Here is a 12052-nt window from a genome sequence, read left to right as displayed (position 1 = left end):
TGTCAGTATCAGGTTTGAGTGGCTGTGTAGGAGAGGCAGGGAGAGAGAGAAAGGAAGGTTGTTCAACGATGTGTTCAGTCGAACTGACACAGTGCTTGTTGTCCTGACCTGTCTAATCTGTGTCAAGGCGTGTGTGCACTGTCTCCAAGAGCAGCAGACCTAGCTACATGTGCATGCCCCGCAGTTAAGATATCCTGTCTAGAACACTCCAATTATGGATGTCATGCTCAGCCTTATGTCTGTTCCTGTAACCATCTGCCATGCAAACAGTGCATGGTTTTCTTCTCCTCATATTGCTTTGCCATTGGAATTAAGTGTAACAGTTTCCCCTCCACCCTCCTTTCCAGACATGTCTGATATTGTCCCCCCGGAAGTGAGACCCAAACCTGTTGTTCCTGCCAAGCCCCCTCATGTGGCACCCCCAGCCACCCCACACACCCCCTCCCCACAGCAGGCGCCACCGGTTGGAATTGGTGGCGGGCTCGGGCATGGAGTTGGGGGCCAAGGTATGGGCGGCGGCTCCACACTGCTGGGCTACATCGGGATTGACACCATCATCGAGCAGATGAGGAAAAAAACCATGAAGACGGGCTTTGACTTCAACATTATGGTAGTTGGTGAGTAAAGGCTTGGAGCATTAGTGGGTTTATAAACAATGTGCAAGTATCTTTGTATCCACAGGATTGAGTGTACTGCAGTGTAAGTTCTGTTGTGTTGTTTACTGCGAAAACCATACAAAATAAATGCTGTCAAGAACCATCACGGTGATCCTCATGCTTTGGATGCAGTTCTCAGACTTGGGACGCTTTGTTCCATTTCTGATCGCCCTTTCCCTGCCTCATTCTATTTCTCGCTCTCCCCTCCTGTCAGGTCAGAGTGGTCTGGGGAAGTCGACGCTGGTCAACACTCTGTTCAAGTCCCAGGTGAGCCGGAGGAGCACAGCCTGGGGCCGTGACGAGAAGATCCCCAAGACTGTGGAGATCAAGGCAGTGTCACATGGTATGAGATGGGGGTGGGAAACGGGGTTTATTACAAGCTTCTTTTACACGGCCTGTTCAATACGGGAGTGTTGTGCCCTGACTCCATTGACTGCAGCATTGTGTTATCACTAGGCTATCACTGTGCCAACTGGCCCTTGGCATAAATGGACCCAACAGACTATGTCCTGCCTTGAGGGTGGTATACACTGGCACAGCTGGAGCATGGTGTCCAACTGTGGAAGGAGCCAGCTGAATCATTCCTCTCTTCCTTCCCCAGCCAATCAGATCATGTTTTCTCTTCTGTCTCTTCTTTCCAGCTGGTCCAAAGCATTGTAGCTAATTGTACGCAGTGGCTGTGATTTTCACTCTCATAGGTAGTAGCCTGCTTTTTATTTTACATTTACATTTAGTCATTTTAGCAGACGCTCTTATCCAGAGCGACTTACAGTAAGTACAGGGACATTCCCCCGAGGCAAGTAGGGTGAAGTGCCTTGCCCAAGGACACAACATCAGTTGGCATGACCGGGAATCGAACTGGCAACCTTCGGATTACTAGCCCGACTCCCTCACCGCTCAGCCACCTGACTTTTGAAAGAACAATTCATTTATTGTTTTTATTCAGTGATTGAGGAGGGTGGAGTCAAGATGAAGCTGACAGTGATTGATACCCCTGGCTTTGGTGACCAGATCAACAATGAGAACTGGTAAGGTCTGTGTGTGTGTGTGTGTGTGTGTGTGCGTGTTAGAGAAATCAAGCCTATCTGAGATTACTATTTGCTTTCACACACTATATTTAGTTTTAGGTCACCTCATTATAATCGGCCATGCACTAATTGTAGAAACTCAATCCCTTTCTTGAGATAAAAAAAAAGCTCTGTCTGCCTTGCTGCAGAGGGATTTGTTTTGTAGGGCCCCCTCATTGTCACTTGCTTAAAAACATAGTTCTTTATTATGCAGTGTTCAGTTTGCTTGCAGTTACCACAGAAACACACTCCTCCCCTCCCTGTGTGTATTTTTAGTCTTAACACCCACCTGGATTTCTCGACTCTGTTTACAGCTGGGAGCCCATCTCAAAGTACATCAATGAGCAGTATGAGAAGTTCCTGAAGGAGGAGGTGAACATAGCGCGAAAGAAGCGCATCCCCGACACAAGGGTCCACTGCTGCTTGTACTTCATCTCCCCAACCGGCCACTCGTGAGTTCAAAACAGCACGCTGAAAGAAGGAATGTTGAAGTTTTGTTTTTTTGTTAGTGCTTTGTGGTGCAAGTACAACACACGCACGCACATGGACTGCGGTTGTCGTTCTCATGAGTTTAAATTCAACTGCACACACTCCCGTACTGACACAGCCTTAGCTGCACTGTGCTTGTCGGCAACATCTTTGTCCTGATTAAGATTAAGCCAGGCTCATCTGAACCGGAAAATTGCCCCCTTTGCACAAACAGATGCCATCTTTTCTATGCGACAACCCAGTGTGCCATGGTTTTTACCCGGATCGTTGTGACCAAGCAGGATACTTTCTGCATTGTCACCTACCCAAAGGGCGTAAATTGGACACATCTGTTGTCCAATAAGCTTGGTGTTTGTTATTGAACCAGGGGACAGAAAGCATCATGAAATACCCTCCCTTGTTCCCTTATCACTGAGCCTTAGGTTGAAAATGAAGGGCAAGCATCTACAGAAGCTTATGAAGCCCTTTGCTTTACTGTCCAGTAATCTACATCCACATAGTATTATGCCCCTTGCACGCCAAACCGACATCCCCTATACCTCCATCCCCATGATCCTAATACAACAAATTATTATTAAACAACATATTATTCTGATAGCTGTCCATGTTAATATAAATTGTCAGCGCTTATGTGAATACATTGGATTCCCCTATGATTTACATTTGAAAGTTTAAAGCTAAATGATATTTCACTGCAATAATCACAATATGAAGGTTTATGTGTTAATGCATGCTTGTACTTGTTTCGTGTTGTTTTTCAGTGTATTCTGTTTCTGTCCCCCTCTCCATCACTCCAAATGTCTGTCCTACGACTTCCTTCGCAGCGTGGTGCAGTGCACTGCTGCATTTTAAGAGACTTTTTAATGTCCAGGCTTGTTTGTTTGACCGTATGTTTATAATGATCTTTAAAGGTCAAAGTATCTCTCTGTCTCACTTCTCTTCCCTGACTCCCTGCCTATATCTCTTCCTGTTTATCAGTCTCCGGCAGCTGGACGTTGAGTTCATGAAGCATCTGAGTCGAGTGGTGAACATTATCCCCGTCATCGCTAAGTCTGATACCATGACCCCCGATGAGAAGATGGAGTTCAAACAGAAGGTGAGAAATGTACACCGTTGAACTGAAAAATACTTTGTCTAACTCAAAACGAAACATATTTTCGTATCTCATACCAAACATTTGACATTTGGTTACATATTTTCTGTTAGGGGTGTAAAAATACATGTATTCATATTAAACAATTTGGTAAGAGGCTTTCATTTCGGTATACATTTAAATCGAAATGATTCGTTGAACTAATCCTATTACATTTGGAAAATAAAATCCATCTTAAATTGTGTGAAATATAATCTCTCTGTGCCACTGCGCATAACAAGGCAGCCTAAACAATGTAACAGGCATGTGCTGTCTGCCTCTCTCACCCTCAAAGAAAAACACTCTGCTTTATGACGTGCTGGGAGACATGCTGATGCTAAGTTAGCTAGTTGCAATATGGCTAGCTGTTTTATAGGCTGCTAAAAAGACATCCCCAGGTAAGGTATAACTCCATCATTGTTTTTAAGATTTTTTCTTTTTTTTAATCTCTGGCATTTGCTTTTTTTTTGCTGTATGGAAAACGTACGGAACCATGACACCATTATATTGTATTCGACCATGAATTTTGTGGACTGTCACAGTCACACCCATATTTTCTGTGTTGTTCACTCGCAGTATTATGCTGGCAGGCTTATGCAGTCTTTCTTACTTGTTTATACAGAACTTGTGATAAGTATCTATAAAGGCAGGAATCTGTCTGTGGCATGATTACCCTTGCAAACCAGGCACTGTATGGAATTTGGCAGGTGTATCGAGCAAGGACGTGCAACAACAAAACAGAAATCGAAATAAACAAATTTGCCGCCATGTTGAGCTGACTTTTCTATTGTCATTGTGAGACAAATTAGGATACAGACCCAGCAAACACACAGTAAATTCATGGAGTTACCAAGAGATTCTGTTGTAATGGTGTAGAGTTGGTAATTTAATTACCTGAATTCCATTTGGTAATGTGAAGAATGATTGTCCAAAGCATACAAATTCAAATTGGACCATCACCAGTGTTCACTCAGTGGTTGCAGGAGGCCAAATGTAACGCAAACATGTTTGATCTGTTACATGCACAACCCCAGAATCTGAATTTGGTTTATTCGCCATGTAGGTTTACACAAACACAGAATTTACTGTGGCAAGAAGGTGCAAACAATAAACATATACGGATCTTAAATTAAAAGCAAAAAAGTTCAATAGTCTAACTAATTCTAGGAACTAAAAAATCAAAACATTTTAACAATTTAAAATATATATATAAAATAGAATATGAATGGGCAGAATAGTGCAAATGAGATCAAGGTGGCTTTTGCGTAGTGCAATAGGTGTCGGATGGACTTATAATAGATAATAAATGTCAGTGGGAGTCCTTGGCCTTGTTGAAGAGGCCAGTAGCAGATGGAAAGAAACTGTTCTTATCGCGTGAGGTTTTGGTCCTGATGGACCGCAGCCTTCTGCCGGAGGGGAGTAGCTGGAACAGAGGGTGTCCAGGGTGGGAGGGGTCGGACAAAATCTTCCTCGCTCGCCCTCAGGGTCCTCGAGGTGTGCAGGTCCTCGAGGGTAGGCAGATTGCAGCCGATCACCTTCTCAGCAGTGCGGATGCTATGCTGCAGTCTGCTCTTGTCCTTGGCAGTGACAGCAGCGTACCAGATGGTGATGGAGGAGGTGAGGATGGACTCAATGATGGCTATGTAGAAGTGCACCATCATTGTCTTTGGGAGGTTGAAGATGTTGGTGAACACTGGAGACAGCTGGTCAGCGCAGTGCTTGAGGGTGGCTGGAGAGACAGAGTCCAGCCCAGCTGCTTTGCGGGGATTCTGCCTCTTGAAAAGTCTGTTAACTTCTCCATCCTGAATGGAGAGTCGTCTTTGTGGTGGTGGGGGGGGAGGCCTCTTGGGAGGGAAGGTGTAATTCAGGACAGTCCAATTGTCTTTCAAATCTGCAGTAGAACTTGTTCAGGTCGTTGGCCAGGCGAGAGTCGTTAGTGGTGTGGACGGCTCTGGGCTTGTAGCTGGTAATCTGCCTGAGCCCTCTCCATAAGCAGAAACAGCAGTCGTTAGCAGAGAACTGGTGTTTTAGTCTCTCTGTGAGCCTCTCTCACAGCCTTGCTAAACCTGTTCCTTGACTCCTTGAATCTGTCTCTATCCCCACTCCGAAACACTTCCTCCTTCTCTGCAACCTCAACCTTCTGAGTTTCGCTGTGAACCAGGGTTTGTCGTTGTTGTAGATCACCGTGGTGCGTGTTGGTATACAGCAGTCCTCACAGAAGCTGATGTACGACATCACAGCCTCTGTGAGCTCATACAGACTATTGGTAGCAGTCGTGAACATATCCCAGTCAGTACAGTCCAAACACACAGTGAGAACAGAGTTACCACGAGATGCTGTTGTAGAGCAGTGATTCCCAACCCTGGTCCTCAGGGCACCCCTGTCCTGCATGTTTTAGATGTTTCCCTGCTCTAACACACCTGATTCAAATGAATGGGTCGTTATCCAGCTCTGCAGAAGCCTGCTTATGACCATTCATTTGAATCAGGTGTGTTGGAGCAGGGAAACATCTAAAACATGCAGGACAGGGGTGTCCTAATCATCAGGGTTTGGAACCACTGATGTAGAGAGTTGGTAATGTGAAGAATTATTGTCTAAACTCTAAAGCATACAAATTCAAATTGAACCATCACCGGTTTTCACTCAGTGGTTGCAAGAGCCCCAATGTAACGCCCTTGGAAGACAAAAGACTGTGCAAATAAGTTTGATTTGTTACATGCTCAACGGTGTAAAACGTGTAAAATATATATCATACAACACTAAAAAATGACTCTAATTTCCCCTGTATAATAAGAAACAAAGGCATATCAAACAGGACATTAAAAGTTGTTCAGAACAAAATTGACAGAAACACATATTTTTATGATAATTTGAGTCTTCCTTCACCATACTTTTCAACTTTTGCGACCACCCGTCAAGTGGTGGATGCTAGAAGGTGTGAAGACAGTCTTACAAATTCAAATTGGACCCACACCGGTTTTCTTATGGGGTGGCCATGGAAGACAAAGGACCATGAATATATTTTAAGAAAACCCCCGTTTGCCAAATCACAAAAGTATTTCATTCAAACAGGCACTGCACCACTACAACACAATTTTGAGAAAGATGCCAATGCGATGGACAGTCTATGAAAGTAAATAATGTACCTTAAGTGGATGAAGGAGAAGAAATAAAAAAAGATTGTTCCTGCAGAGATACTTAACCTTTGTGTTCGTCTTGTTTTTTGTTTGTTTTTGCAGGTGAGGAAGGAACTGGAGGCATGTGGGATTGAGTTATATCCTCAGAAGGAGTTTGATGAGGATATGGAGGACAAGAGTGACAACGACAAGATCAGGGTGAGCAAAGACACCATTGCTCCAGATTCACAGTGTGTTGCTTGACATACATACTCAGTAGCCCATGGATGAGGTGCACCAACCCGTTCACCAAAAATGCATTGCTCACACAGATAAATTAATGGGACCAAAATTCAAATAGAGCAGGGAGACAGGATGTTACGGCCATCTCATTAGTTTGTCTCTGTCTAAGGAGACAGAAGGGACTTAAAAATATGTAAATATATGTGTACCGCGTTTGACAGTATATGAATGACTATGCTTTCAATACAAAAAGTGACATAAGAATTTTATGAATTGCCACAGGAAAACAAAGGGAACATTGAACGGTCTAGTGTTCTTAAGAACTAGACCGTTCCCCATGGGTACATGCCCATGGGTAGTTTACCTAGTGTCTTGATTCCCCAAAAATGAACCTCTCGTTATTTTTCTTCTCAAGAAACCCCCCCCCCCCACAGTTAGCATTTTATATTTTGGATTCCCATTGTAAAACGGATCAAGTCAGAATCAATATGTATGTTCATATCATATATTTCTGTTTCATGCCTCCTCACTGCATCTCATGACCAATAAAAAAAAAAAGACACATCCCCACATGAAGCAGCCACTCTTCAGTTATTGCTTCGCCTCATAAACTACTTACGGTTCTTTTCCTCACCCTATTAAACATGGTGTCCGTCCACAGGAGGCGATGCCCTTTGCCGTTGTGGGCAGCGACAAGGAGTACCAAGTCAACGGAAAACGAGTTCTGGGGAGGAAGACAGCCTGGGGAGTGGTAGAAGGTCCGTTGATGCACTACTGGATTAACAACATTGACCTTTCTCATTGAGAGCAGCATGGAGAATAGATTGTAATTGCACTTGTTGAAATCCATCACTTGTGACGTGTGGAGTGAATTGAATTTACGTTACGTAACCCCTCTCGTTCTCTTCTTTTGTTACAGTTGAAAACAGCAAACATTGTGAATTTGCTCTTTTGAGAGATTTCCTGATCAGGTATTAATTATTGTAATGCCTAAATGGAATAAATATAACTGAAAAATAATTGTAACTGATTTACCCGATCATTTAACTTTTCTTACTTTCCTTTACTCTTAAGGTCACACCTCCAAGACTTGAAGGAGGTCACCCACAATATCCACTATGAAACATATCGTGCCAAGAGACTCAATGACAATGGAGGATTGCACCCCATCTCATCCAATGACACCAACCTGTAATTAGTTTTGACTCATTTGAGAGATAGAGAACCAAAAGAGAGAAGATGAAAATAGACTAATCTATGTTGTGAGATGGCATCACTGCATGCTAGGACAACATGTACAGCTGTGAAATGACACTCATATCATGCAAGGTTCCCACATCTTATCACTCATCTCGTCACTCGTGTCCTGTAAGTTCCTACATCCAAGCCACGCCCCTCCCCCCCACACACACACACACATCCGCGTCTCTTCCCTATGCCATATTAAACTTATAGTTTTCCTTCAAAAATACAAAGTAAATTGCAATTAATAATAATAATCAATTTTATTTAAAGGCGCTTTTCTCGGCACTCAAGGACACCGTACAGGGGTACATAAGACATTAAAAGCAGCAAAATAAAGAATACAACAATATTAAAAACAACAGAAGAAGGCAGAGCAATTGACATTAACTTGTATAAGCAGTTTTAAACAGATGGGGTTTGAGTTGCAATTTGAAATGGGGGAATTATTCGATATTTCTGAGTTGGGGTGGTAGTGAATTCCAGAGACGGGGAGAAGAGCGGCTGAATGCTCTACTCCCCATGGTGGTGAGGCGGGCAGAGGGGACAGACAGGTGTATGGAGGACGAGGATCTGAGGGAGCGGGAGGTAGTGGGACCCTGGAGGAAATCAAACAAATACGGTGGGGCGAGGTTGTGGATGGCCAATTGGATGAAAGATTACGGTTACTCCAACTACATTGAATTATTTATTCACGAAACGAATCCCCTCCCCCCACACACACACACACATTTCTGGCCATTTTTCCTCACACTGTAGTCATATCTTTTGTGTGCATTTTATTTTGTTTTTACTAACCACTTTTCTAAACAAACAAATTCAGGAACATCAACCCATCCACTGAAGTATTGTGATAGAAACTATTATAATTGTCTCAAAGCTTGATGTATTTATGGGGAAACAGACCTCAAAACTGACCAAACTGATTCCTCTCAAAAATTGGTGCCAATATCATTCTGCCAACAACTATTCTCTCTGCCAGTTGGTGGCAGTACTCCACAACAATCTCTGTGACTCAAAAGACAGTCAGGATATGCAGTAATCATCTTGCACTTACTGCAAAGACACTTTGGTAGCTTAAATGCAACCTCAAGCATCTTGCCAATATCCATCCAGTCAGATCAGGTAAACCGCTGATTCTGGAAAACTTCAGAATTAAGTTTGGTTTCCTTTACTGCACCAATGGTATCATGTAAAAAGAGCTTACAAAGTTTCCAACATGCTATCTGTAACTACTAAATTGACTATACATATTTTAGACTACCAGACTAACCATTCCGAATAGCTAAACAGTTACATGTTTACTGAAGGTTTCTTCAGGAAATCACCCATACTAATGTTCAGTTATACACTGTTTACAGAAGAGCACATGCACTTACAAAAGTCACAAACTTTGGGTTTCAATTGTATCCTGGAGGGGTTTCCCTTAAAATGTTTTATACAATCATATATGTGTGTGAGAGTGTGATGTGACAACATTGATGTCTGTTTGCAAAAAAGTGTAGTTCTAGTGGTGTTTTAGTGCCCTTGTTGATTTTTAAGGAACAATCAAAATAATATTTCACAAAAACAGTTTCTATTTAGTGTTTCTAACACTTTTCTCATTTTGCCCGTCCATAAACATGCATCCACATCAACGTCACTATATTGCCTATTTAATGAATGCAGTGTGGTGTAATAAATCAACAACAAGAAATGGTCATGTCAGCTCTAGTAACTCACATTAATCCACGGATAACTCATTTGTCTATACCTTACTAGTGCCCTGATGTGAAAATATTTTTTCTTTTACAAAATTTTTGTCAAAGTGGTGTTTCACAAAGATGTGTTTCAGTATTGTTATTTATTTATTATTTATGGTAATTTATAATTATCTAAAAATAAACATAGATTTTTCGGACAAATGTGTGGACTTGCATCACCAAATACAATGACAAAACTCAAGACTTTCTTTGCTGACAAGACTTTAAGTAAATGTTAATGTTGACTTTTCTTTGGACTTTCTACAAATACACTTACCTTACAATCTTGCTCAAGAAAATGTGAAACATATTAAGGTTACTTTAACGCAAAGCGTTGGTATATCATTAGAATAATATATAGTATCCCTCAGTTCTCGGGTCAAGAAGCCCTGTTGCAACACTGAAAGTTGATAGGTGGGTAGATCTCAGTGGTAGAGCAGCTGATGTAAAGGTTGCAAGCCCATATCCCCCTCTGCTAAAGCATCTGGTAAAATCAATTTGTATTATTATTATTGATAACAAAAACCTGCAAGACAATCACACCAAGAAATGGGCTGGAAAACTGCAATATACAACAGCGCCACTGGGTGTCTCAATTATGCGGTTGTGAGGGATGTGAGCGAAGAGTATGGTGTCAGACATGAGGAAAATCCATTCTATTTTAAGATATATAATATCGTTGAAGGAACTAGAATCCTACAAAATGCAGGCATTAATACATAATAAATAAATCCCACACACCCACGTCTGCATTCCTGCGTAAAAACACCAAGTGTCTGTTCCTATAATCAGTCTCATAACATCTAATGTGCGACCTAGACGTCAGGGATTGGTATACTATACCATCTACTCTTAAGCACCTTTTGTGCTATGTAGACATGAAGGATTCTAACATGGTTAGTGTCTATTTCACAATTTTAACACGCGTGCCGTTTATATCGCTATTGACACATACAGTGGCCGTCGATTAGTTTGTGTCTTTTCTACATGTAGGCGTGGCAAGTGTGTAACCATGTTAACATGTGCAACGTGTGATAGCTTCTCCATATATACTCCATATACTTCAAGTAGACATTTGTATTTAGTGAGCCTACAGTCGTTCTTTTTAGAGGTATGCGCCCTACCCTGTGAGCTGCAACATTGCTATTTTTGTGGCCACTCATCATGTGATATAGAACTTAAAATAGCTACTATTAGTATTAAGTGGTAATGTCAGTTGGACCAATGACTAATAACTGAAAATCCACCATAATTTGACTTTTTATTTATTTATTATTCCTCCTTGGAAATGAAATAGGTACCCCAAATTTTAGCTTTGAAGGTCATACTGGTAAAGAAAATCCTATTGGGGGCACCCTGCTGGTTCACTGGGTATGAGCGAATTCCACTAAAGCTAAGGCCTTTATGCAGGGGCCTGGTTTTGAATTTGGGCCGGGCCATTTCCTACAAGTCTTCCCATCTCTCTCTCCCTGCTTTCCTGTCTCTATCAAATAAAAAATAACCCAAAACTTAGGTTTCAACTTAGAATGGCGTGTGTACCACAGCGACACCCATGGTCAGATCAAAATTACCCCAACCCATTTGTGATGGTTAGTAATAGTTTTGATGGTCCATCCATTATCTCTGGATAAAACACAGTGATTTCCTCATTCTACCAAGTTGTGGAGCAAACCCACGTTGATTTGGCCATATACTTATGTCTGACTTCCGATAGAGAGGTTTTGAAGTCGCCTTTTCATTCATTAAAAAGTTGCATACAATTCATCTAAACATTAGCCGAAAACATCAATATCTTTTCAAGCCCTCGAGTATCTTCCAAACTTGTTAGAACCGTTTTGTGTGCTAGAAAGGGAAGAGACGGCGTTTCGAAAATTCTGATACTTACCTTAATGTTTAGAAGTGCCTCTACTGCTTCTCAAGAGTACAATCCATATCATTTGGCTGGTCCATTTGGATAGTTGTGTCAAACATACTGTCCACTTGCTCACATTTACATCGACATTCTCTTTATTAGAAGTGTGGAGCAGTGTGCGAATTATGGGGGGGGGGGGGGGTTTGACCCCCCTAATTAAGACTTGGACCCCCCCAAAAGAGGTAAAAACAACAGGTCAGGGGAGTCGATACATTTATATATCGTTTTTACCTATAATCGTAAATATTACTTTACGACCTGGAGAAGAAGTTGACCCCCCGATTGTCATTGTATAATTCGCACTCTGGTGTGGAGCATTTATTCTTTAAAAGCAATTCACCTTCAAGTAATGTTTACCAAATTGGTATGACATTGTTATAAAACCTTAGTAAGAATACCAAACTATGCAATTGATTTGCTTTGTACAATTACTTGTATTTACTCAAACACCAG

General features: G+C 41.8%; 1 protein-coding gene across 1 annotated transcript; it reads left to right on the top strand.

The window, feature by feature from the left end:
* The first annotated feature begins 349 nt into the window (after positions 1 to 349).
* septin3 (septin 3) lies at positions 350 to 9773 on the top strand. The gene is made up of 9 exons (XM_067259441.1): positions 350 to 617; positions 871 to 999; positions 1603 to 1684; positions 2038 to 2175; positions 3191 to 3308; positions 6584 to 6679; positions 7365 to 7461; positions 7623 to 7674; positions 7778 to 9773. Exons 1-9 carry the CDS (start codon positions 350 to 352, stop codon positions 7896 to 7898), a joined length of 1101 nt encoding a protein of 366 aa, XP_067115542.1. The 3' UTR covers positions 7899 to 9773.
* The last annotated feature ends 2279 nt before the right edge of the window (positions 9774 to 12052 follow it).

Source organism: Osmerus mordax, chromosome 21 (genome assembly GCF_038355195.1).
Source record: "Osmerus mordax isolate fOsmMor3 chromosome 21, fOsmMor3.pri, whole genome shotgun sequence".
Lineage (NCBI taxonomy): Eukaryota > Metazoa > Chordata > Actinopteri > Osmeriformes > Osmeridae > Osmerus > Osmerus mordax.
The sequence above is the reverse complement of the archived record's forward strand: the minus strand, read 5'-3'. Positions and strand labels throughout refer to the sequence as shown.

Excerpts from the sequence above, each read along its gene's own strand:
- septin3 (XM_067259441.1), top strand. The coding sequence starts at position 350 with ATGTCTGATATTGTCCCCCCGGAAGTGAGACCCAAACCTGTTGTTCCT. Across the intron at positions 618-870 it reads CTTCAACATTATGGTAGTTG|GTCAGAGTGGTCTGGGGAAG; the intron begins GTGAGTAAAGGC and ends CCCTCCTGTCAG. Across the intron at positions 1,000-1,602 it reads GATCAAGGCAGTGTCACATG|TGATTGAGGAGGGTGGAGTC; the intron begins GTATGAGATGGG and ends GTTTTTATTCAG.